This window comes from Aquarana catesbeiana, linkage group LG01, assembly GCF_042186555.1.
Source record: "Aquarana catesbeiana isolate 2022-GZ linkage group LG01, ASM4218655v1, whole genome shotgun sequence".
Lineage (NCBI taxonomy): Eukaryota > Metazoa > Chordata > Amphibia > Anura > Ranidae > Aquarana > Aquarana catesbeiana.
In genome coordinates, this window is record NC_133324.1 from 604,218,901 (window position 1) to 604,246,516 (window position 27,616).

Genomic DNA, 27,616 nt, shown 5'->3' on the forward strand with positions numbered 1-27,616 from the left:
GTCATTTTGAGATAGATACCTATGCTCCAAGAAGTCTCCATTTGATTATATGAACTGTCCCCACCTCAGAGACTTATTATTTACTCTTATCCACACATGCTTATGTATGATTTTTAATTTGTGTGATGCACATTTGATTCACATTGTTTTATTATAGAGGATATGCTAACAGAGGTCCTCTTTTGAATATTGGATTTCTCACGGATGTACTATCCTCTTGTATGAGGTCAAATATTAATTCAATTGTTGATACACACTGTTTGTCATCCTGACACATTGTGATGGTGTTAACCGATAAGTATAGCTGATATGTGAACAGATGTCCCTTTTGGAATATTAGATTTCTTAATGGTTCACTGTACTTTCGCATATGGTCTAATATAACTTTTGATATACACTGTTCGTCACCCTAGCACATTTTTGATGCTGCTAACTGATACAGTATAGCGCTACACTTTTTTGTTTCTTTATATAAAATAAAAGTAATGATAATTTAAAAAAAAAAAAAAAATTATATATATTTGTTTATATATGTTTTAGAGTCCAAATCCAGCCCAATCCCCCCTCATGGATATAGTGGGGAAGGGTTAGCAACATTTTGAGTTACTGTCAATATTTATGTTCCCTTTGGGAACACATGCCCTAACTTCAGACAAGAAATGAAATTACATCTCCCCATGGAAAACACCTGACAGAGGTTCCAAGTCTTCCCCAATCTATAGCAATACATATAAAGTAATAATAAACAAATAGATTTACAGTGTTTGCAACACAATTTTTTTTTTTTTATAATTAATAATAAATAATAATAATATCCTATATCTTTAAGGCATGCTGTATAGCACAGTGCACGTGTTATGTAATTTTTCCCTTCTCATCTTGTAAAAAACCTGGTTGATCCTGGCAGTTCCTGTGTCCCCCTGTCTGTGCTGACCACGGTAATCATGGCTGCTGATCCATGGTTACTGTGGTCAGGTTATTTGCCTCCGTCATTCCACTGCTCTGCTCCAAAGTCTCCTCCCTCTCCCTCCCTGTCAACGTGAGAGCGCCCCACCCGCCACTATTTACTGTGTACTGCAGAACTACATGTACCCCCGTCTGGTTTAGGCTGGCATCAACAATAGTGTATGATTGATTAAAATGAAGAGCTAAATACCTTTTGCCACACACTGCCACTGTGCAGTCATGTGATCCCCTGTGCTGGCTGACTGACGTCACAGGGGAATCTCAGTCCCTCCCGCTTCTGTCCATAGATCGGGGAAGACCAGCAGAGGGGGAGCACGCGATTGCACAGCTGTGCCTTTAGAAAAGCTATTTAGCCTTTTCATTTAAACAGAAACACTTAAACCATTGTTAATTGCAGTCTAAACCAGAGGGGGTACATGTAAAGCCCTACAGTGACTTTACAAACCCTCTTACACGTCAACATCTACGAACGCAGAAAGCGATTTTGTAATTTGCAATCATAGGCTTGAAGTGAACCAAAAAAAAAAAAAAAAAAAAAAAATCAGGATTAAAATCCACTGCTCATCAGTTATGGAGGTTCTACCGAGATGATGAATAAATTGGATAGACATTGTAACTTATTTTAATCTATTTTTAGGTCATGCTTGCTAAGGTTTAAAAAGTATGAGAAAAAAAAAAAAAAAAAAAAAAAAAAAAAAAAAAGGACCATACCCCATTTCGTGTTCTGCATAGACAACAAGCTCACACTAACCAAACCACATATTAAATCCCATTTGTGTGAAAAATTCCAGGACTATCATGTTTATGACTGCTACACATATTCTTCTATACATACAGCAAAAAAAATAGCCAGTGATATGGACAGTCAGTTGCAGGTTCATGCAGGGTACATTATGATATAATCAGAAGTGTGATGGATTATATTTTCTAATGCCTCGTACACACGGTCGGACTTTACGGCACACTTTGCCCGGCGGACTTTGACGGACTTTCTGAATGAACAGACTTGCCTACACACAATCAACCAAAGTCTGTTGAATTCGTACGTGATGACGTACGACCGGACTAAAATAAGGAAGTTCATAGCCAGTAGCCAATAGCTGCCCTAGCGTGGCTTTTTGTCCGTCGAACTAGCATACAGACGAGCAGACTTTTCGACCGGACTCGAGTTCGACGTATAGATTTAAAAACATGTTTCAAATCTAAGTCCGTCCAACTTTTGAGCAAACAAAGTCCGCTGGAGCCCACACACGATTGAATTGTCCGACGAAATCCCGTCCGCCGGGCAAAGTCTGCCGTAAAGTCCGCTCGTGTGTACGCGGTGTAAGTTCAACTCCAGCTAAAACTTTTTATTTTTTTTGCATATACAGGCATACCTCACTTTTAAGTACACAATGGGTTTCTATGCAGAAGTGAGCCTGATTTTGCACTTTCCAACAATAGTAAATAAAGACCATTGTGTACTTAAAAGTGGGGTATGCCTGTACAAGTTTGGATAGATGGATAAGTGTTAGAGCCACTGCCAAGTGTCTTGACATGATATTCTTTATTGCCTACCCCGGTAATCATGGTCACTGGGACCAAAACTGAGGGAGTATAATCTCCCTATGAAGGAAACTCAAACAGGAATATAAACCTGATAGAGGTTTTACAAATGAAAGCAAAATTATGAAATGTTTCTTATGCTGTTATGTGCTCCTGTTAGAGAGATTTCACTTGCTGCCAACCATAACTGGAACAGTAAATTATAATAAAGCATTGTAGTATTTCTGGGACAAGGTAGTCCCCTTTCTCAAGATGACACAGTATAGCACCATTCTGTAGGTCACCTTGAGAAATATGACCATCATGTTCCCGAAACATTACGCTGGTTTCTATAGATTACCAGTAACGCAAAAAAACTAAAATCTGGCCTGTAGCCATTTTTCAGCAATTAAAACCTGAGAGAATGTTTAACCCTCTCTCACGCCAAGTTACCTTTAGCAATTTAAACCTCAACTATAAGCAAAGTAGATAACAGACAAAATACCAATTTAGACATCCTATACGTACCGTGGCAGGAGAAGAACGTGATGTATGAGACAAAGAATGGCGAGAATTGTCTAGGCCACCATGGATCAGGTATGCTCCAGAGCTAGAGATGATTTGGCTCCCACCCACATCCATGGCAATGCCCACCATACTGTGGGAAGGAATGGCAGTGGGAGTAGAAACTACAGTGGTCACTTGGGCACCTCCACCCTGGGAATCAAAATATGAGGCAACACTACTGGGAGCATATATCTGAGCTTCTGCATTGTAGGAATAGGTTGTCCGTCTGTGCAAATAAAATAGAAAGGAAAAATAAATCCAAATTAAACATTTACAGAAAAAAAAAAAAAAATTAGACAAGTACCCTCACAAAGACTTTTTAACAAATACTTGTTTCATTGTACAGGATATGCACAATGAACACCACTGGACGTATCCATCAAGGTAAAAAAAAAAAATACAATGGTAGCCTGATACCTCATTGGTTACTGCAGAGCACTGCACCCCACACTGCTTTATTGAAGCGGTAGTAAACACTCATACCCGAAAATACACAGAATGAAGTTCATCAAGTTGCTTTAAATCAAAGCGCCGCATATGGAAAATATATGACGGCTTCTTACTTGTAATAAGATTGTATTTGATAAAGCTCTTTTTTTCTTTTGCATCCGCTGCCATACTGACTTCTGTCTTCCGTGTTCATTACTGTTCTTACTTGCGCCCTTATTCCCTTTCCATGCCCCTAATCTCGTGCGTGCGCAGTACTTATCAAGCCAAGCGCTTATTGCCGGGCTAAGTTTCAGCTTGAGAATGGGAAACAGTCTCGTGGGAGAGTTGACGTCAGGCAAAGGAAACGACGTAGCCCTGGCATGTAAACACCATTTTTCTGGCAAGAAGAGCCTGCTGGAAAAATGGGACTAACTGCGCATGCGCCGATTATGTCATTGATTAGAAAAAGACAGATTACACAGAAAGGGATAAGGTAGAAAGCGTTTTACACAGAGCAACAAGTTCACTAGATAGGAAAGCTTGATATGGTGGAAATAGCACAGGATGGGTTTACTACTGCTTTAAATCACCATGCACATTAATTGAACAGTATCGAATTTGGCAGACAATTCAAAAAAGGTTGGACAAAATTTGTAAAAAAATAAAAATAAAATAAGGAACTGCAGTAGATATTTAACAACTGTGAAGCTTTGTAAAATGTTCACATTTTATTGTCATACCAATCACAAATCTTGCTAGACATCTTCTAGTTAGCAATCCCCACAACCTGCCTTATTGCTAAGACATGATAACTGTTGGAAGCTCAAGCTCCCAGCTTTACAGGAGCAAACACAGATGATCTTTGAATCCTAGCAACAAGGCAGGATGTTGGGAAACTGGAAGTTTTTTCGGACTGGCTATCAGGGGGTCTAAATGGCCTACAGGTATGACAAATGGAATGAACATTTTACAAAGCTGCACAGTCTAAAGCCGGCCATACACAGTTCGAATACTGAACTGGCCGAGATTCTATCCATGTATGGGCAGGATGAATGTACAACCAGCCTGTCGGATTTTACATGCAATTATTGCTAGCCGCTGTTACAGTCACAAGCAATAATCACTGGCTCCGCAACAGGGATTCCCCTTGTCAACACTGTCTGTGTTGATGTGGGAAGCAAGCAAAATCTCTTTTCTGCAACCCGCGGTTGCAGAAAAGAAATTCACTCAGTCTATGGCCGGCCTAACGTCTACTGAGGCTCCTTGACTGCATAGGCTATTTTCTGGAAAACAGAAACTTAGCTTTTAATGAATCAAACATATTAGCGCAACTGGCATAGACAACCTCCCCTTTTCAATTATCATGAATTTCTAAAACTGACAAATCATCCTGCATAATTTTAACTTGATCTGCTCTATCAGCTTCTATAGGTTATAAGAAAAAAAATAGAAGATAAAAAACCACCCACACATTTGACTCACATTGCTCCATTGGCGTACACAGTGTCTCCTTCCACGTACTGCACCTGTGCTGGATAGACATGCTGAACAGTCTGAACCTGTTAAAAGAAGATTAAAATTTATGATCAGAGGGACTGAAAAAAACTACCATTTTCAAGGCATTAAAAAAAAAAAAAAAAAATATATATATATATATATATATATATATATATATATATATATATATATATATATATATATATATATATATATATATATATATATAATAATAATAATAATAATAATAGATCAATACAAATTAGGATTTAATTTACACTTATAACCCATTGTGTTTTATAAAGTTGTATTTCCTGACTAGGTAACACTCTGCCCCCAGGACTCATAGGGGTTCATGTATGAAAAACGTACCAAAGAGGATATTTTACAGTTGCCCATAGCAGCGAGTTTTCAGACGCTTTTTTTTTTTTTTTTTTTTTTTTTTTAAGCAAAAAGGTTAAAAAAATAAATAAATAGGATTTTTTGCTACTGGCAACATTTAATGACAAATACATCAACTGCAAAAATTTTTGTGTTGACATGACGCCTTATTTTGACAAAAATAAAAAAATAAAAACACATTTTATAGATTTCTTTAGGAAATACATAAGATAGACACATGCAATAGAACAAAGTCATGCAATTGGACAAGGTTGTAATGTTAGAAGCAGCCCATTTCTCCCTTGTGAGCTTAAGGTTTGCATGGTAAAACAATTTTAAGGTTAAAGCATTCAAAACAGCAATATTATTGTTAAACAGAAAATTCATATGCATTACATTATAGGCATAAGGAAATTCATATGCAATGAGGTGTCATTCACACCTTGGTGTATTGCATTAAGACAGCCTATTCAAATGAACAGGAAACCAATGCACTAAAGTGTCAAAAAAAAAAAAAAAAAAAAAAAAAAGAAGAAAAGCACACGACAATGCACAAAATGCACATGCATTCCCTTAATGCATTTATATACTATTAAAAAAGCATATAACCTGCGTTGCATTACTGCAACACGAAAAAAATTAAAAAGTAGCTACTGGACTTTTAATATTAAAACACTTACCTGTCCAGGGTTCCCGCGATGTCGGCACTCCAGTCGATGTTTGGATCAGCTCTCAGGTGCTGCCACCGCCATTCATGTTAAAGGTAAACTGGCAGTGAAGCCTTTCGGCTTCACAGCTGACTCCCTACTGCGCATGCACATAGCGTGCTGCGCTTTCTTACTGGCCAGATGGTGGGGGGGGGAGGCCGAACTTCCGAGGACCGGCACCGTGGCACTGTCTACCTGAAGTGGGGACAGGGACTTGTCAAAAACAGGTCTCCTCCCCCCCTGAAAGTTGCCAAATGTGGCACCGGAAGGGGGGAGCATATAAGCAGAGGTTCCACTTTTGGGTGGAACGCCGCTTTAAATGCGAAATACATATATTTTTAAATTACAACTAAACAGCCTAATAAATGTCAGTTTAACAGACCTCTTTGTGAGGAAATTGAAATGCTAAAACATAATGATCTGGTAAGGGTCCCGTATATGAGGTTTAATTTGGATTTTACTGCCAGTTCACACCAAAATTGCACAGAACACTCTCCACATTCCCTCGCTATTCAGTGTGATGTGATTTTCGGCCCATTCATTTGAATGGGCTGAAATCGCACTGAAAGTGGCGAGTGCACTGCAACTGGATCACATAGTACTGCAATATCATTTTGTGCAGGCAAATGCACTGGGTTTGCGGTCTGGGATGTCATTAGGAATCCGATACTTGCAGCAGATCGCACACCCAGTGTGTTGTGAGTGCAGTGCAGGAAACGCACATGGACCATGTTCAGATGTGAGCGAGCACTTAAAGTGGAACTAAACCCAGCAATTTATTTAAAACTAGAAATGTTTGTTAAGAAGTGGACTGTCAACACCAAGATAGTTTGCTGCAGGGTTTTCTTTTGCATTCTGCCTGCTAGCACAAGTGAGGTGTATGCTGCATTTAAAGTGGTTGTAAACCATAGACACAGTGGAGTGGATTTACTAAAACTGGAGAGTGAAAAAATCTGGTGCAGTTGTGCACGATAGCCAATCAGCGTCTAACGTCAGTTTGTTCAGTTAAGTTTTGACGAAAAAATAAAAATAAAAAACACCTGAAATCTGATTGGTTTCTATGTTGAACTGCACCAGATTTTGCACTCTCCAGTTTTAGAGAATCAACCCCACTAGTTATTGGTTTCAATTAAGAGCACCAAGGTGTGTGGGTGTGTGTATGTGTGTATATATATATATATATATACACACACACACACACACACACACATACATATATATCTCTCTATCAATCAAAAGCCACAGTGTATATATTAAGACAAACAGTGCAGCGTGATTATACAATTATTGCATGTATACCATATCTCCGTGAAGGAAAATATAAAAAAAAAAAAAAAAAAAAAAAAAAAAGTGTAAAAAAGTTCAATCAGAAATACAAATAAAATATAAGTTTCCAATTAAAATCCAGATCGCATGAAAAGCGCATTCCTCAGTTCATGGGGATCAGAAATCGCAAAAAGAAAAATCGCAGGAAAGAAAAAACGTTCCTTTGGTGCATCACATCAAGATGAAAAGATGAAAGGTGAAGGGACACTTCCAAGCCACCAATAGTTCCGAGAAAGTAGTTCTAGATGTACTCTTACCGAACGTGTTGGACCTCCTATATAGTGAGGTCATACAAGCCTGCAGATATAGCCCTCTGCGGGGACAGATAGGTACCGATGTTCTGGTCCTGCTCATAGGCGCCATCACTGAGAGATGTTTTCACTGCTGCAGCGTCAGGAGGAAGACTCACTCCCCACAGGATCCGTGGACGGTAAGAAAAAAAACTCCAATAGTGTAGTATATTGTAAGGAGTTTATTGCCTCAATTGACCAATGGTCATGTACAAAATTAGAAAATAAAAAAACGTTAAAAAGCCAACATAAAATATAGGCTGAACGCCGGTGCAAAGTAACGTAGGATACGTGATGGCAAGCACTGCGTGGCCACGCCCTACATGTTTCGTCATACGTGACGTCTTCAATGGGGCACGGGCGACGCAATGAACCATCACCTTTTATAAAACAAATTACAACCAAGCCTCGTTTTCGCAATGACCAGTTGCACAACAATTAAAGAAATAAGGTGTATGGATATTTAAAGATAAAATGTATGTGCAGAAACTAGGTTTGTCTTGTGGGATTCTTGTGCCTGGTGTATATATATATATATATATATATATATATTTCTATTCTTTAGGGTAACAATGTAGTGGGTAGCACTCTCACCTAGCAGTAAGAAGGGTCGCTGGTTCGTATCCCGACCATGACACTACCTGCCTGGAGTTTGCATGTTCTCCCTGTGTCTGCGTGGGTTTCCTCCGGGTACTCCGGTTTCCTCCCACACTCCAAAGACATGCTGGTAGGTTAATTGGATCCTGTCTAAATTGGCCCTAGTATGTATGAATGTGAGTTAGGGACCTTAGATTGTAAGCTCCTTGAGGGTGTAGGGACTGATGTGAATGTATAATGTATATGTAAAGCGCTGCATAAATTGACGGCGCTATACAAGTACCTGAAATAAATAAACAATTGTAAAGGGGGATATCAGGGCTGGATATGGCTGTCAGTCCTATATTTAAATATATCATGTTTTAAATATATCTCCTGATTTTATTTTCCGTTTAACATTTTGAAAAAAAATTTTAATGCCAATCTCTTAGAGCCCTTGCACACTGGGGTGGTTTGCAGGCGCTATTGCGCTAATAATAGCGCCTGCAAACCGCCCCGAAAGTGCCGCTGCTTTCATTCCAGTGTGAAAGCCCCGAGGGCTTGCACACTGGAGCGATGCGCTGGCAGGACGGTAAAAAAAGTCCTGCCAGCAGCATCTTCGGAGCGGTGTGTATACCACTCCTTTACCGCTCCTGCCCATTGAAATCAATGGGACGGCGCGGCTATACCGCCGGCAAAACGCCTCTGCAGAGGCGCTTTGCGGAGGTATTTAACCCTTTCTCGGCCGCTAGCGGGGGGTAAAACCGCCCCGCTAGCGGCCGCATACCGACGGTAAAACGCCGCTAATAATAGCGGCATTTTACCGCCGACGCCGCCCCCCGCCCCAGTGTGCAAGGGCTCTTAAGAGTCATTATATTTTGACTATTATATTCGCTGCAATAAAGCGCAGTTTAGTAGTGTAGAGTCAATCCTTTTATATACTATATATATTGCGCATAACATTTATATAAGGATGCATAATAAGAAAACTAAGCTTATATCTAGTATGAGCATCATCCTATATATAAAGTGTTTAATACCGACATTGTTTTTTTTCTAGTTTTTAAGTCTTGCTATTTTTATTTAACTTCCGTAGTTACATATCTGAGCATTTCCTGTTTACATCCACGATCCGCCCTTGTATGCGGTTCCCAATGATAGCCAGGTCGAGGCTTGGTATCCCTCTGCGCATGCCCAGTTGTGTAACTGGTCATTGCGAAAACGAGGCTTGGTTGTAATTTGTTTTATAAAAGGTGATGGTTCATTGCGTCGCCCGTGCCCCGTTGAAGACGTCACGTATGACGAAACATGTAGGGCGTGGCCACGCAGTACTTGCCATCACGTATCCTATGTTATTTTGCACGGGTGTTCAGCCTATATTTTATGCCGGCTTTTTAACGTTTTTTATTTTCTAATTTTGTACATGACCATTGGTCAATTGAGGCAATAAACTCCTTACAATATACTACACTATTGGAGTTTTCATTCCCTTTTTTTCTTACCGTCCACGGATCCTGTGGGGAGTGAGTCTCCCTCCTGACGCTGCAGCAGTAAAAACATCTCTCAGTGGTGGCGCCTATGAGCAGGACCAAAACATCGGTACCTATCTGTCCCCGCAGAGGGCTATATCTACAGGCTTGTATGACCTCGCTATATAGGAGGTCCAACACGTTCGGTAAGAGTACATCTATAACTACTTTCTCGGAACTATTGGTGGCTTGGAAGTGTCCCTTCACCTTTCATCTTTTTATCTTGATGTGATGCACCAAAGGAACGTTTTTTCTTTCCTGCGATTTTCTTTTTGCGATTCTGATCCCCATGAACTGAGGAATGCGCTTTTCATGCGATCTGGATTTCAGTTGGAAACCTATAATTTATTTGCATTTCTGATTGAACTTTTTTTACACTCTTTTTTTATATTTTCCTTTACGGAGATATGGTATACATGCAATAATTGTATAATCACGCTGCACTGTTGTTTGTCTTAATATATACACTGTGGCTTTTAGTATTGCTCTGAGGAGTTTTTACTTGTAAACTTTAAACTTATATGGTATATCTATGCAAGCGCACAATGTTTGATATATATATGGTTTTTGCACTTCACAGATATTTGAGGTAATTTGTTGCAGCTGCATTTTTATAAATATTTGTTTTTTTTTGCTCATTAGCGCAGGTTTCCTTTTTAAAATTTTCTCTCGATTTACTAAAGCAGCCTTTCTCAACCTTTCAACACAGGAACCCTTGAAATAACTTTCCGGTCAATTTTAGTCATCTAAAATCTAGGGCTGTTACCGTTTAAAATTTTCGTATTCGATGAATCATTTTTTTTTTAATCTATTAATTTTGATTAATTATAAAACGCACATACAGATCCTGGATAAATCTATGTAAAAAATGAGTTTTGTCCAGTATGGCATAGAATGAGAATAGGATGCATTTGCTCATATTGTCCATCTGAAGGAGAACTTATTTTAAATTTCAATCATTTTCCTGCAGTATTTGTAATTCATTGAACCTGATGAATAATTCGTTTTTTTTATGACTGAGGACTCCTCCACTGGTACACCGCTGTTTTAGCTCCCCAGGTCTCAGCAGTCCAGGAAGACTGAACCCCCTGGGTGGTGTGTCAACAGGAAGCGAGGTCGGTGGAGCGCAACACGCACAGCGCCTGATCGCCCAACACTTCCTAATGGCTAGATAGCAAATGACGCCAATCACAGAAGGACAAACCTCCGTGATGACGCATCGGCCGGAAATGATGTCGGTGGAACGCAACGCAACGTCAATGTCCGTGACATCACCGGATCTCCGACGGAACTCCCTGAAGCCGGCGGAGAGGTGAGTACTGATCAAAAGAATTTTGATAAATCAAAAAAATTAATCGATTAATCAAGGAATTAATAGTTAAATTTCCACAGCCCTACTAAAATCTAATGGGTAGAGTTAAATTGTAATGCATTATTTAAGCATTTCTTTACAATTTCCAAACTCATTATATACTGCTGGAGTGAAAAATCGAATGTGTTATGGTATTGAGGTATGAACATGTGCTATAGACCAGTGTTAATTTTGACACCAAAATTCAATTTAGTTTTAGTCTAAGGCTACTTTCAGACTGGGGCAGGCAGGCGTCGGAGCTTTACCGTCGTTTTAGCAGCGCTAAAAGTGTTAAAACCGCCCGCAATGCGGCGCTGCCCCATTGATTTCAATGGGAAGGGGTGCTTTAGGAGTGGTGAATACACCACTCCTATAGCGCTGCAAAGATGCAGCTTGCAGGACTTTGACCGTCCTGCAAGCGCACCGCTCCAGTGTGAAAGCTTTAGGGCTTTCACACTGAAGACACAGAAGAGGCACTTTACATGCGCTATTTTTAGCGCTGTAGTGCCTGTAAAGTGCCTCAGTGTGAAAGTAGCCTTAGTCTTTTGACTAAAAATGGCATTTTAGTTTTAGTCTTGACTAAGATGCCATTTTAGTTTTAGTCATCTCAATTGTTTTTTAGTCGACAAAATTAACATGGCATGGAACCCTGGTTGAGAAACACTGTACTAAAGCTAGAGAGTGCAAAATTAGCCACATTTCTGCATAGAAACCAATCAGCTTCCAGGTTTTATTGCCAAAGCTTAATTTAATGAAGCCGATTGGTTTCCATGCAGAAATGTGGCTAATTTTGAGAGGAGGGAACTCCAGCAGACAGCCTCAGCTCTGTTCCTGTGTGAAGGGGTATGTCCCTTCCCTGCAATCAGCTGCCCAAACTCTCCTCGCTGAGCTCTGCAGAGTAACTTTAGCTCTCTGCCAGCTCAGACAATCTTTATGAATTCTGCACTTTGAACAGCTGTAGAGAAGAGAAGACTGCAGATAAACAGGTAAAAGGTATGCAGGAGGATTTGTTTCATTAGTGTATCACTTGAGGCCAGTCACTTCACTGGGTATATGCAACTATTTACACCACTTTAAAGGCATACCTCTGGAGATAACAGCCACAGTTACCAATGTGCTTACATCAGCTTTCAACTGAGATTTCAAGCCCCTAAATACTGGTGTCATAGCTAAATTACATCTTCAGCAGCTGAAAATCTCGATAGAGGTTTAGAAGCAAAAAGAAGGGTTTAGTTCTGCTTTAAATGCAGTCTGTGCTCCCTGGATTTTAATTTTCCAGCTTTATCAGACAGCCTGGACAAAAAAGATGGGGGGACATCTTCCTCTTGGGAATATAGGCAAATACTGACCGAAGTTCTAACCCTTGTTCACACTTTTAGCTGGATTTGAACTAGACTTTATGCATAACAAAAGTTTTCATTTTCAGCAACGAATGCATTTACACCAGCACAGCATAATGTGTACTGAGAGTACATAAGGCTGTTGTAAGCACCCCACTAATTATGTACACTTAACCTGCAATCAGGTCTATAAAAGCCATTGTCCAGATGCCATTGTCCAAAATCCATACTGGTAGAAATTCAGTCGCCACAACAGAACTTCACCATTTTGTCCCTGCACAAACACTTGTTTATTTACTTTTAGAGGCGGTTATTAAAAGCTGGGACTTTAAAACATCTTTTCGACTATTTTCGACTAGGAGAGAGACATTGCGATAAATCAGCATTGTGGCTTTAATGCTTTTTTTTAACAAGAAAACAGGGGTAAAAAGCACAAAAATACATAAATCTTCAGTGCAAACCGTGGTAAGCGTGCTAGCAGGACTTTGGATACTTCAGATAAGACAGGCAGGCAGTATGATTAGTAGCAGCCAGACTCCATGCTTAGACCATCTGAGGCCTGTTACCTGCTGCTGTATCTGGTGAGCTCTTTGCACACCTTGACCATGTGCCCCTTTGGGAGCAGAGCCAGATGACTGAGACAAGCTCCTCTGGAAGGAAAAAGTGATTAACAGAAAAGTAGAGATGGCCAAAGACCATTTTACTTCTACAAAGGTAATAAGACACTTAAATAATTATTTCTATGTACGCAGATAGCGGCCATACAATACAAATCTACCAATTACTGGTCAACTAAAGCCTAGTACACACTCCTTTTTGAGAAAAAAAAATAAAAACAAACCCTGAAGAGCTCGGGAGTGAGATCCTGTACCAACAATCCGAAGTTAGTACAGCGATCTCCCCACTGAGCTATTGTGTCCCGACAGTGGGATGGCCTCCCCCCGCCAGAACACACCGGTCAGCGCTCTCAGCCATTGTCTGAGAGTGCTGATCGGCGGACCTTTTTCGGTCATGCCCCTTTGATGTTCAGCCAGCTTCCGATGGACCTGCTGCCATACACACAGGCCGAAATGTTGGCAGGTTTCTATTGAACCAGCAAATACCGCCCAATTTGTGTGTACTAGGCTTTAGTACACAGGTTAAGCCCACAGGAAGGGGCATCAGCTGTGTTAGACATAGGCGTATTTAGACCAGTCTATACATTAGAGAAAATGGGTCAAACACAAGGCCTGCAAGATGAATTTGGCCCTAGCACCTCCCTTGTAGCAGCGGCTCCCCTCTAGTCTCAGCAGTCGGCAGTCGGCCATCCTCTGCACTTTCTGCTTTCTAGCTCTGTCCCCAGCTTCTTCCTGGCAGCAGCACAAGGTAAGGGGGTGCTCTGTGATACTGTGATAGAAGGGATGGTGTGTGTGTGTGTGTGTGTGTGTGTGTGTGTGTGTGTGGGGGGGGGGGGGTCTTGACATCTAGTCTTACAGATACAACTGGCCCTTTGAGGGCAACCATAATGCTGATGCGACCCATGATGAAACAGAGTTTGACACCCCTGCATTAGAGGGTGGGCCAATGTGCAGAAATGAACAAACTGCCTCCACGTCTGACTTGGCTGAGCGTACAGGTTTATGCTATAGAGGTGGGACAGGAAGCCACTGCCAGAAGCCTTATAAGCCTCACAGAAGTTATAACGGGAAGCGCAGTACATAATTCCAATGACCGATAAGCACCCCAAGATGCAAGCCAAAAGCTGTATACTAAGCTTAATGGATACATTCAAACAAGCATATGGTTAGGAGTTTTGTTTCCTCTTTTTTGCATAGTTGGAACCGTTGCCTGCAATAGACCCTGGATGGTTTCCCATCAGAAGGTCATAGAGATGGGCTGTATTTTATGTTCAAGCCACAATGCCAGCAGAGGGTGCTGCTAAATTAATAATTATATTTTTTTTTTTATATATATATATATATATATATATATATATATATATATATATATATATATATATATATATATCTATATAGATCTATATAGATCTATATCTATATATCGATATCGATATCGATATCGATATATATATATATATATATATATATATAAAATTAAATTATATCTATATATTTATATCTGGAAACTGGTTGAAGTCATGAAATATAGGAGCTGCATGAATGGATAACCCTCCAAGCTACTATGCAGGAATTTTTCACTGAAATTCCATTTAACTACAGCATAAAGATTGGGGGCAAGGTACAGCACTATAATGTAGATAGATGCACACCAAGGATCTTCAATTACGTCCAAATGCTTTTTTATTCAAGAAAGATCATATCACAAAACAGCGTAATGCAATGTTTCGGAGTCGCGCAGGCCCCTTCGTCATCACATGCCCGGCTAAGGGGTCCTGCGTGGCTCCGAAACGTTGCATTACAATATTTTGTGATGTGATCTTTCGTCAATAAAAAAACATTTGAATGTAAATGAAGAGCCCTGGTGTCCTGGAAAATATCTAAATTATCGTGTATGTTCCAGTATTCAGCTGGCGGTCGCTACAGCACCTGGTTTCTTAAGAGCTCATTCCAGGAATGTGTGCGATGGGAATATTGTCTGTGTAAGTTACACACTATAAGGTCAGTCAGCGAGTAAGGCGTCATTCACACAGGTGTACTATAGTGTACACCCTTGCAATCACCATGCTTGCCCACAGGAGGATGCACAGGGAGTCCTATTCATGACAATTGGGAGGCAGCAGCTACAACAGTTATGTGGGTACACATGTAACTGTTACTATTTTTAAATGACTTACCAAGATGTCTCAAATATTTTTTTTAAATCATGTTAGGAAAGCCAGAACCTAAGTTAGAGTCTTCTTTTTGACCCAAATCTAGGGTTACAGCTAATCTATAATGTTGTCCTGGCTAATGTCCAATCACTGTAGACCTTTGATGATCAACATCAAATCAGTAGGGAACATTTTACCTGCTGGGAGGCCGGTACTGGCTGAACTACAGGTGCCTGGGCTGACGCAGACGTCCGTAGAGCGACCGAGGTCGCAGAATCTGAGCCACTGTCTGAACTTTGCATGCTGATGCCTGTATAAGAAACCAGAAAACATAGCCATTAAAATCAACACTTTATCAAATTAGGATCCATTTGTGCTAAAAGACAAATATAAAAAGGCACTTTTATTCATAGCCACTATTCCCATCAATGTCTAGCTACAGTATGTGTCACTGCAGTCTGTCCATTTGCACGATATCTGCTTAGAAATGGGAGGCAAATCCCTCGACTTATTACATAGTACAGGTTTGTGAACCCCAAGAATTGTTCTTGAGGCTAAAGTGGAGAATAAAAAAGGACTGAACAAGAACAATCTTTCAATTACAGGTTATTTTATCATTTAAACTGCTGTGGGATGATTTAAACTCTTCAGTTATACACAATAATTCCCAATGATTTTTTGCACTACAAGAAAATCTATATATTTCAAGTCTGTGCTGTGGCTGCAGACAGCTATATAAATAAGTCTGTATAAATAGAGAGAGAGAGAGAGAGAGCAGAGTTTACAGCTAAGTGTCGGAGAGTGCAAGTCAGACTATGTTTAATCAGCAGAAAAACAGATGCAGATGCTCCATGTGTAAAGCACGGCCTGCCTTGCTTGGCTCTGTTTGCTCTCCCCTGGATTGTTGCTCTGCAAACAACGGTTGCTAGAAGCAACTGCAGTCCACTCCCATCTCCATGAGCTGGTTGCTGAGCAACGCAGAGATTACATCCCAAACTAAACAATACGCCACTCCACTCCCCCCCCCTCTCTTACTGCGTGCCGCTCTGCTCTCTACCATTAACCAGGCAATGTGTCATCTATTATACCAGACTGAGGGAAAAGGGGGGTGGAGGACAGATAATGTTTATTCCGGTTCTCTGCTACAATGAACTACTAGCGACTGTTTCTCATTTCTCAATTAACAAGCATAATGGATCCCAGAATCTGCAACGTACTAGGAGACCTAAACAGATCTGAAAATGAACAGTATGACATTACTAATAATAATTTAAAAAAAAAAAGTTAATGCTTCTGTGGAAAATAATATCTGTTGTGTATTCAAGGTTCTAATAGTTATTACTGGCTAAATATTTGTGCAAATTTTTCCCTCTTACTAACTCGCAAAAACAACAGGATTATACAGATGTCTACTACCCTTTAATGAGAAGTATGGACTTCTTAAAATAAAAATGTATACTCACATAGATGGATGCATTATCAATCTGAAGCTGCATCCTTCCCCCACCGGCTCTAAGACTGAGAACCGAGCGAACAGCGGTCTTTGATTGCTCGGTTCTCAGCCTTTGAACCAGTGGGGGATAGATGCAGCATCCGATTCTCAGCCTTTGAAAAAGTGGGGGATAGATGCAGCATCGGATTCTCAGCCTTTGAAAAGTGGGGGATAGATGCAGCATCGGATTCTCAGCCTTTGAAAAGTGGGGGATAGATGCAGCATCGGATTCTCAGCCTTTGAAAAGTGGGGGATAGATGCAGCATCGGATTCCCAGCCTTTGAGCCAGTGGGGGAATAGATGCAGCATCGGATTCTCAGCCTTCAGTGAGTAGAGAGCCTGTGACTGTCAGTAACCGTCTCTCCGCTCTGCCCCTCGAGTGGTGAGAGCAGCTCGCCGAGAGCCAGCTGCTGGTCCAGTCATTGGGGTGGATCCCGGCCATATGGTTGGGATCTTTTCAAAGCCTGACTGGCCCTGTGATCTCAGCCGTGGTTGCAGGAAAGAAAATCTAATCATCTATGGTCTGCCTAAAACCTGAAACACACGAGCCGAAAGTCGGGAGACATTGGCCGGCAGCCGACCGACTCACGCTCAGTGCTCTAATGGCAGAGAGCATTGACCGGAGTGTCTAGGCTTTACAGCTCACTTAAATAATGCCTCTATCCTCCTGAAAAGTGATGAAATTAAAAGCAATTGTGATAGGTATACCTGCATGCCTTGGTAGGACTAAATACACACTAGTAGTTTTTTTATTTTATTTAGCTCAACCCTGCAGGGCTGAACGTAAAAAAACAACCTCACAGCTCAGGAGGAGCCGCTGTACTAACTACAGGCGGTCCCCGGGTTACAAACAAGATGGGGTCTGTAGGTTTGTTCTTAAGTTGAATGTTCGGAACAGGTACATTTTTTAAGTGTAGCTCCAGACAAAAAAAAAAAATATTTTTAAGCTTTTTGGATAGCATAGGGAAGGGTTAACACCCCTGTAACGTTTGTTTTGCGGTCTGTGCCCCTGTTCAGAAGATTTCACCTCACTTTCTGTCCCAATGATAATTGGATTTTGAAAATTTTGGGTTGTTGTGATAAAGCATCAGTGGAGGTTCCTTTTTCCCCATAATAACTCTTACAGGAATGAATTTCCCTTCCTAGGGGGTAGATTTCCTCTCACTTCCTGTTGTCTCCCTCCGTTTGTAAGTAGGAGTCGTTTGTAAGTCAGATGTTTGTAACTAGGGGACCGCCTGCATCTGACGTTAGTACAGCGATCTCCCCATACGGTGCTATTGTGTTCTGCCTGGGGGGCCATCCCCCAGTCAGAACACTCTGGGTCAGCGCTCTCAGCCATTGGCTGAAGGCACCAATCGGTAGACCTTTTTTGGTTATGCCCCTTCAACAGAAGCCGGCCGAATGGTCGGCTTCGGTCGGACCGATTTCAGTACATACAGGTCGAATGTTGGCCGGTTTCTATTGATCCAGCCGATGCCGCCCGACATTCGGCCTGTGTGTACTAGGCTTAAAGCCAGGAAAGCGTGAAAAGAGGTCAATTATTGCTTATTGTACAAAGATATTCTAACGTGGCCTGGACACATTTGTTGGTGCCCCTAGAAAAGCTTAATAATTGGATCTTAACCATTTTTTGGTAATAAGTACCACAGGTCTTCAATCAGCCTATTTAAATGGAGAAAAGTAGTTGTTGCTGTTTGGCATCATGGTGTACACCACACTGAACATAGACCAAAAAAAGCAAGCAAAAAAAAAAATTGTAGACTGGCACAGATAAAGATCCTTTCCAAGAAGCTTGGAATCGGTCAATACAGTTGCAAATATAATTAGGAATTTTAAGGTCCATGGGAATGTAGCCAACTTCAGTGCATGTAGCACATAGAAGAAGAAAAACATCCACAGATTGAACAGAAGGATAGTGCAAATGGTAGACAAAGTAAGGAAAACTGCCAAAGCGATATAAGGTGAACTCCAAGGTCAAAGTAAATCAGTGTCCTATCGCTCCACCCATCAATTTTTGAGCGACAGTAGGTTCAAAGGAAATAGATCCAGGAGGACTGCACTGTTGAAAGAAAGCATAAACAAGGCGGGCTAGAATTTGCTATAATGCATACCGACAAGACACAGAAAATTAAGCTCCATCGGTGCTCAACTGCTGTTAAGAACTGGCTCTAATATAGATCTGTGAAGTCACGGTTTTCTCTGAGTTCATTCAAGTTTTATCCTGTGTTGAACCATGAGGATTGCCCCCAAAAACACAAGCGTTGTTTTTATACGACAACTTTTCACCAACAATTAAAATGATCTTGGCCCCTTCTTTTCCAATTTTGGTCTGGCACTCCTTTTTGTAATTCTATGGTTTAAGCTATCATTGGTTGGCCATCAAGGGAAGCCTTGCCGTACGGGAGCCACCTCGCCATTGGGCTTGTGTGAAGTTTTCCTTCATCTGACTATACATGCAAGTCTAAAAGTTCCCAGCACCTCGAAGTAGGTTGTTCTGAATTTGTATAAAGAAGACATTCCCAACCCAGGTCACTGTCTTTTATCACCAGCTCATATTTCTGGGGTAACTTTTCAGTCTATAGAGTTTTGAAATTTTTAATAAACCAGACCGATCAATTTTGGCATTACAGTTTGTAGTGTATATTCTTGTCTACACTGAAGGTAGCAATAAACCGAAAAGACTAGTGTATCCCAAGCCATAGGGGATTTATCCACCGATTGTAATGATAATTTGGCGTCCTCACTAGGGGTTGCCGTTAAAGCTCATAATCAGCCGCTGTGCAGCATAAAAGGAATTTTAAGAATGTGTTCTCACAGGAGTGTAGAAAGGAAAATAAGGGAACAAAAACCCTTCCAGAGCATGGCAAGTTGAAACATGTTAAAGAAAGGTAAAGATTACCCTTAACTCATTCAACACTAAAGACAATTGCACATTAATGCAAACTTAGACATTTGGCAAACGTTTACTAAAGACTCCATAGCAACGTAAAGTATTAGTATATCTATTGCCTTTTCCTCCATTTCTCTTCACCATCTTTCTCCATAGTCTCAACCCACCTTCCTTCACAATAACCCCCACCCCATCCACCCTCTTGTAGGAGAATGTGGAGGTAAAGTTTGACAGTTAAAAAAAAAAAAACAAAGGTTGCAATAGACACAAGCAATGTGATCAGAAGGTGTGTATATGATAAAGCAGGAGATAAATGAAGGCAAATTTTATGTTTGCTAATGTTTTAGTAGAGTTGAGGTGAAAAAGGAAAAGTAGATATGGGTTATACAGGATACAGCTTTTCTTATTAGTACACTCAGTAGTATTAGAGAAGGAGAAAAGCCCCCTTTCCAATACACTGTTCAAAAGCCGGGAGGCTAGACATAAAGGTTTTTAACCACTTAAGCTCCAGAAGGATTTACCCCCTTCCTGACCATGCCATTTTTTGCGATACAGCACTGCGTTACTTACAATTGCGCAGTCGTGCAACGCTGTACTCAAATAAAATGTATGCTTTTTTTCCCCCCCACAAATAAAGCTTTCTTTTGGTGATATTTGATCACCTCTGTGGTTTATTTTTTGCGCTATAAACACATAAAAGGAAAATTAAAAAAAAAAAAAACACACTATATATTTTTTATAAAACATACCCAATCATTTTTTATTTTTTTTTTAAATCAAATTTCTTCATGAATTTAGGCCAATATGTATTCTGCTACATGTTTTTTTTTTTTTTTTTTTTTTTTTTTACCAAAAACCCCAATAAGCGCATATTGACTAGTTTGCGCAAAAGTTATAGCGTTTGCAAACTATGGGATATTTTTATATAATTTTTATTGTTTTTTTATTAGTAATGGCAGCGATCAGCGACTTCTAGCAGGACTGCAACATTGCAGAAGACAAATTCGGACACTTTTGACACTTTTTTTGGGGACAAGTGACTAGTGCTAAAAAATATGCACTGTCATTGTACTAATGACACTGTCAGGGAAGGGGTTAACATCAGGGGCAATCAAAGTGTTAAATGTGTCCCTAGGGGGTGCTTTCAAACTGTGTGGGGGGTGCTTGTACTGTAAGAAGACAGAGATCAGTGTTCAGCTTAGCAGAAACACAAGATCTCGGTCTTCTGTCACAGAACAGCGATCTGCCTTGTCTACATAGACAGACCGCAGTTCTGTCTGCCTCGGGAACGATCGGCGGTTCCCGACAGACTTCGGGGCCGCCGGACCCGCTGAATGGCTCCCACTGTGTCCAATCATAGCGGGAGCGGGTCACTGGCGGCGAGTATGCGCGCCCTAGACCCATAAGGGAAAAAAAAAAAAAAAAAAAAAAATACATCAAGTACAGGTCCGCGATTCCGCACTAAAGGCCGCCCTGCTGCAGTCCCTTAAGCGGTTAACAATGGAATAAGCAAAGACAACTATAGCTTAGTACACACTATGGCTACTTACACAGGGATTCAGTGCAAAAATGAATATAAGATTATGCCGCGTTTGCGGTGCGGTTTTTTTAAAGGGCACGTGACTCAAAAACCACACCAAAAAACGCATCGCGGTGCGGTTTTTCCATATTCTTCATGACTTTCAATGAGAAGATGAGTTTTTGGTGCTCTAAAAAAAAAAAAAAATGCCACAAGCTGGATTTTTTTTTTTCACCGCAATGGGTGCGCACCACCCCAGTGTTAACACATTCATTGATTTAAAAGGAAAGCATTTTTCTTGAGCTTTTCCAGGCGCTTTTTTTTTTTTTTTTTTTTTAAACACAAAAGCATGTGAAAAACTCCTCAGTGTGAAAGCAGACTATTCGTTTTTTTTCGTTCAACCCAAAGGGCTGAATATAAAAAATGGTCTGAAGAGCTAGGGAGGAGATTCTGTACCAACTAGCTAGTACAGCGCTCTACCCCCCTGAGCTATTGTGTTTTGACAGGGGGACACCCTGCCCCCTCCCCTCAGAACACACCGGTTAGCGCTCTCAGCCCTTGGCTGATCGGATGCCGATTGGCAGACTTTTTTCAGTCATGCTACTTCGACAGAAGCTGGACTGGCTGCATGTCATCTGGTTTCTATTGAACCTGCAGATATCGCCCGATACTCAGCCCATGTGTACGGCCCTTATGGCTTCAGAAATACTACCAAAAATCTGGGGACTGGATGAGAAATTCTGGAGAATATATTAATCTTAAGCCTCGCACGCACCAGCTTTTTTTTTGTATACTAGTCTCATATCAAAAACAAAGTTACTAGCATTATGAAAATTCTTGTACAACAGAATACAACTTCCCACAATAATGTAAAGTATTCTTTTATTTCTGAGCACTTGTGGTCTTGTTCACGCGGTTTTTTTTTTGGTTTTTTTTATGGACAAATACTGTACTGATTAAAACAAAAAGCATTCGTCCTGTTATCTTGCAAGATACTTTAGGATGAACTGTCTCAAAAGCTGTCTACTAACGATCAGATTTGGACAATTCCCCCAAAAGCTGTATTTTTTATCCAATTTTCTCATCGTGTGTACTATGCATTGGGAGGGTAGCAAAAAAAAAAAAAAAAAAAAAAAAGAAGAAGAAAAGGTTGTTTTCTTTTTTTTACAATTTTAGAAAAGAGTTGCAAGAACGGGGGGGGGGGGCAGGTTGAGGGGCGCTCAGAAGCCCACCCATCCACCAGCTCCTTTCTCCCTAGGCAGATCCAGCGTTAAGGGCTGGGCCGTCCGCCCGCTTCTCCCGGTGTTCCTGCCAGGTGGGGGGGGGGGGGGGGGGCGTTGATCGGCCGCCCGCCAGCTCCTTTCTTCCCATGCACATCTTGCTCCATGTGGGAGCCGCCCGCTTCTCCGGGTGTTCATGGGGGGGGTGTGATCAGCCACCCACCTGCTCCTCTCTTCCCCCAATTAGTATCACTGCAGCACAGTCACAGAGGACATCAGACCTGCACACAGCAGTCATGGCAACGGCCAGACAAGAGGTGACAGGTCTGTTGTGGCTTGCAGTAGATGTACCATGCTGGATTGTTATCAGTTATCATTATCAATTTACATTGTGGTTTTTAGTCGCATGTCATACTCAAAGTTTACATAAGGTCACTTTCATTGTCAGCAGGGCTTGGCAAGACGGGGAGGATGTAAACCACATATATTGCTGCTTTTACTTGGTTATTTTGTTTCTTTGGTCGGTGTTTATCATAGCGTTTCTGCCCCAGGAGTTCTGTCATAGCGTTTTCGGTCGCAGCGTTCGACCTCGGCATTTCTGTCAGAGGCGCTTTGCCGGCGGTATAGCCGCGCTGTCCCATTGATTTCAATGGGCAGGAGCAGTGAAGGAGCGGTATGGGCCTTTCACACTGGAATCAAAGCAGCGGCATTTTCAGGTTGGTTTGCATGCGCTATTAGCGCAATAGCGCCTGAAAACCGCCCCAGTGTGAAAGGGCCCTCAGCGTTTCTGCCCCAGGATTTCTGTCATTTCATTTCTGCCTCAGCGTTTCAGTTTTCAGCATTTCTGTCATAGTGTTGCTGTTATAGCGTTTCTGTCCCAGGATTTTTGTCATTGCATTTTTGCTTCAGCATCTACAGGCAAGTCTCAGCGTTTCTGTTATAGTGTTTCTTCCCCAGGAATTCTGCCTCAGTGTTCAGTTTCACCGTTTCTGTCATAGTGTTGCTGTCTCTGCGTTTCTGCCCCAGGATTTCTGTCATGGCATTTCTGCCTCAGGATTTCTGGCATTTCTGCCTCAGCGTTCTGTCATAGCGTTTCTGCCCCAGGATTTCTGTCATGGCATTTCTGCCTCAGCGGTTCAGACTCCGCGTTCAGTATCAGCATTTCTGTCATAGCGTTGCTGTCCTTGCGTTTCTGCCCCAGGATTTATTTCATAGAGTTTCTGCCTCAGCGTTCAGTCCCAGCATTTCTGTCACAGCCTTTCAGCCTCAGCGTTTCTCAGAGGGGCGTTGTTGTTCAGTCACGGCATATACTTCGGTAGCTGTTTTTATCTTCGTTGTTTGTCATGTCTCATTGTATCTTTGTTCATGTTTGTACCTGGGTCAGTTAGCTAGGGCTCACATGTCGGGATCTATCACATCTACAGATCCATACGGGCTGAGGTTTCCTTTGTTAATTGTTGACCACAATCTTCTCGCCCGTATACCATACGTCATACGATGCACGTTCATTCACACCTGTACAACCACCCACCACGGTCTGTGGGTACACGAGCCCTGAGTTTCAGTTTAATTACCTGTCTCTGCGCTGCAGGTTACTCGGGCTCACTTCCCACTTACAGGAGCGTGGTGGTGGTGGTGGTGGGGGGGGTCCGTCATCAGGTTTATTTACGCACAGTGGTCTTGACATTTCTGGTCACGTTCTCATACTTAGGAAGACACAGAGGGGCGTTGTTGTTCTCATGTCTGGTTGTCTCATTTCTGTAGTTTGTGTTCTCAGGTTGGGCTGTATTGGCATCCATACTGACATCAACCATGCTTGCACTCACTTCCATCAGTCCTGCCCATTGTTAAGGCTAGTTGATTGGTGCAGATGGCGTTTCACCACTGGGCTCACCCTTGGGTCAGAAGCAGTCGTCAATTTTCTTTCAGTTGACGTCCTGTTGCAGAGGCCCTGGTTACCGCCCAGGGATTTATAGTCTCTCTCAGTGTGTGTACTAAGCCACGTCCCCTTGACGGTCCTTAAGTGGTAGGCTTGGGCAAACGTCATCATGATTCTGCATTCCACCCTCGGCTCTGATCTCGTCTAGGACATTGCCTGGAGAACTGCTCAGGGACATCAGTCCAGTCACTTTGGGTACGACGTTATAATGCCATGGGACTCATTTCCCCAGGATGGAGTCTGGCCCTCCTTCCTCGGTTCAGGATTCAGACTCGGTTGTTAGGTTTCAGGCTGAAGCACAACCCGATCGAATCAGGTGGAACCAGTGTTCCGTCTCTGGCATGGTTTCTCCATGTTCGAGGATGCTTATTGCCATAGCGCATGGGCCTTATCCGCCTACTCCATCACATCCATCAGGTATCCAGCATTTCGAACTCCTGCCAGTTGCCTTCTGCACTCACCCTATTACTTCCCCATACAAAGTATGGGTAGGCCAGGGGTTGGGGGGCATTTCAATGAGCTACTTCACTGTTGTCCGTGTGAAGTATTTCGTTCTATCATTTTGCAGGGGCTCCTCAGGCCAGCCCTTGCTCCCTTTCCCCCACGTATCCTCTCATTCACAAGCGGTTCATTCTCATGTCTGGGTTGTCTCGGGCATCAGGCTCATCCAATCTTTCAGGGGACGTTTAGTTGGGTTCTGGGTAGCTTCACAGGTTCTATAGGGGGTTACTTCTCATCACCAAGTCAGGAGTCGGTAGTTTTCTCCTGTCATAGCGGATACTTACCAGATACATACTGTTGCCATCCGGGCGCACGCTACTCCACTTAATGGATTGTTACCTTCCCTTCTTCACCTAAATTTGGTGTATTTTTGCCCTCTTTTCAGGCATACTGACCAGTCAGGCCAAGGCACACCTCAGGCCTTGGTTATTAGGAGTATCGCATTTCACACTTGAAGACTTGGACTACAAGTGAAAGGCTGGTCGGAGGCTAGCCTGCATTTGTGGGAGGAGTCTGAGAGGGCTATTTAAGCCTCCTCCTCTGTCAGGGCCGGTGTTGTCGGCGGTTCTGGGTTCCCTCCCACCCGTTTCCCCTAGCCTTCATACATACTCCTAGTACTTTTTTTTTTTATTCTTTACTTTCAGGGTATGCCCCCTTTTCAGGCATACCTCAGGCCTTGGTTATTAGGAGTATCGCATTTCACACTTGAAGACTCTGACTACAAATATAGTAAAGAACATACTTTCAATAAGTCTTAAACACCAGTGGTTACATTGCCCGTTTTTGGAAGCCCGGTGATATTCTCTGTGGGAAACACTGTGCATCGTGCAGAACAGTGCCAAAAGCCAACCATATGCTTCAGTGTGATTTGCCGCTGGAGCCAAAGACAAAACGTGATTGGCAGCTATAACACCCATTGGGAACGGTTCATCCCACTGCTAGCTCAGTCTATTCAAGAATTTTACACACTTTTGCTGAGCCATAGTAAGAGATAACTTGGCAAACACTCATACAACCCATGTGTGTATACTCAGATTTCAACAGCATATACATGTATATTTTGATGCACACCAATGATATCGCATGCCCATCAACCCCCAAAAAATAAAAAATAAAAACTGCTAAAACCACATCTATGGGAGGCAATGCAGAATACGGTCAGTACTAAATAATGCAAAAAGATGGATTGTGTTACAATAAATATTTGATGTATAGATAGGTGTCATAATGCAGTGGCCTGGGAAAATACCCTGTAGTTACATCCCTATTAGATCCTGAAAAGAATAAAGGATGACAATTTTATGTGACTACACAGCATATGGTTCTACAGTTTGTCTTGCAACTCCACATCCATTGACCTGATGAGGTGCATCACAACAGTTTAGAAAGCTTGGATAAGCTTAGCTTATATCTGTAACTTGTTATTGCTCAATGGCAATCAGAGAACACGGAGATAAACCTGAAAGTAGTCAAGACTACTTCTGTTCAGTCTGCTTCACACAGACTCTTCTTAATATGCGGAAATATGAAAAACTATTTTGCTTAGCAAAGTCTTGTGATCCATCCTGGCCAGACAGCTCACTATACAATGAATAAGCAAAATCACCGCTATTGAAGGGGATTCACCAAGTAGTAAAGTTGAACCAAGAGTAGATCAGTGATCTTCTTGGGTGTGCAGTGTCAGAGGAGTAAAATACAATAGCAACTCAGCAATATTACAAATACTTTGGCAGCTTCTAAGGCAGTAGTTATCAACCTTTCAGACATCACGGAGCACGAAACTCAATTTTGAATCCCGTGGACCCCGAAATTTACATGCCTTATGCACACAATGCTCCAGCTCTCCGCCCCCTCCCTCTGGATCACACTGCTGCCTTTTATATATACACACACACACACACACAATGCTCTGGCTCTCTGCCTCCCACCCCCCAATCACACTGATGCCTTATACATATAATGCGTTGGCTCTCTGCCCCCTGGATCAAACCGCTGCATTATACATACAATGCTCTGACACAGACACATTATTGGATCTCACCTCCTTATCCATCCATGTGCTCAAGCTCTGTGCTCCCTCCCACAGTCTGATCAGCACTGCCACTGGAAGACCTCCTCCTTCACTGCTCTCTGCACTACTCCTGGTGCCCCTCTCTGAGTTCACAGGAGCCGGAACTACAGAGGAGGCATCGTGTATCAATGCGCGCCGTCAGTACTGACTGTCAGCACACATTGAGAACAACACTAGAAACAAGTATCAAGGAGTCCAACCAAAAACTTTCAAAGTTGACCTGTCATGTCAGAAATAGTGAACTTACCACTGCAGACCTCCTAAAATGTTAGTCGAGTGGCCGTTACCCTTACCAACTCTCTTCAGCACTTTCTGGTTCACTGACCCAGAACGATTAAGTCAGAAAAAGTTCATTCTTGTTCTGCTTCTTTTCTCCAGATCAATGATATTGGAGTGAGGGGGTCAACATGACTAGCAATTTTAGAAGAAAATGCCATCAATAGCAACCTTCACGATTTACTTAGGTCAGGTTTCTTTTAAATGAACATCTCAGTCAAAACTGAAAATTGGAGCTTTAGATATACATGCAGTGAAAAACACCCCATCTTCTCAGTGGTTTAAATCCTAAACGCCCGTTTGCAATGTGATGTGCAAATATATTCTTTCTGTATGGACCAAAAAAAATGGACATGTGTTAACGTGTGACAACACATAGTAACACAAAGTGCAAAAATGAACATGTCTGAATGGGCCCTATGGGTTTCACCTAAGCATACGTGCAATGTGATCTG

General features: G+C 41.8%; 1 protein-coding gene across 2 annotated transcripts in view; it reads right to left on the reverse strand.

Annotated features, from left to right (window-relative positions):
- Positions 1–27,616, reverse strand: part of RFX2 (regulatory factor X2) — an 88,697-nt gene that overhangs the window by 38,351 nt on the left and 22,730 nt on the right. The window contains exons 2-5 of one of the 2 annotated variants that reach the window (XM_073599026.1): positions 15,451–15,563; positions 13,050–13,133; positions 4,969–5,045; positions 3,019–3,283 (exon numbers count right to left, since the gene is read on the reverse strand). In XM_073599026.1, the coding sequence (XP_073455127.1) occupies positions 3,019–3,283; positions 4,969–5,045; positions 13,050–13,133; positions 15,451–15,555 (531 nt within the window). In that variant the 5' untranslated portion in view covers positions 15,556–15,563. The remainder of the gene's footprint in view (positions 1–3,018; positions 3,284–4,968; positions 5,046–13,049; positions 13,134–15,450; positions 15,564–27,616) is intronic. The other variant, XM_073599036.1, reaches the window with a different exon arrangement.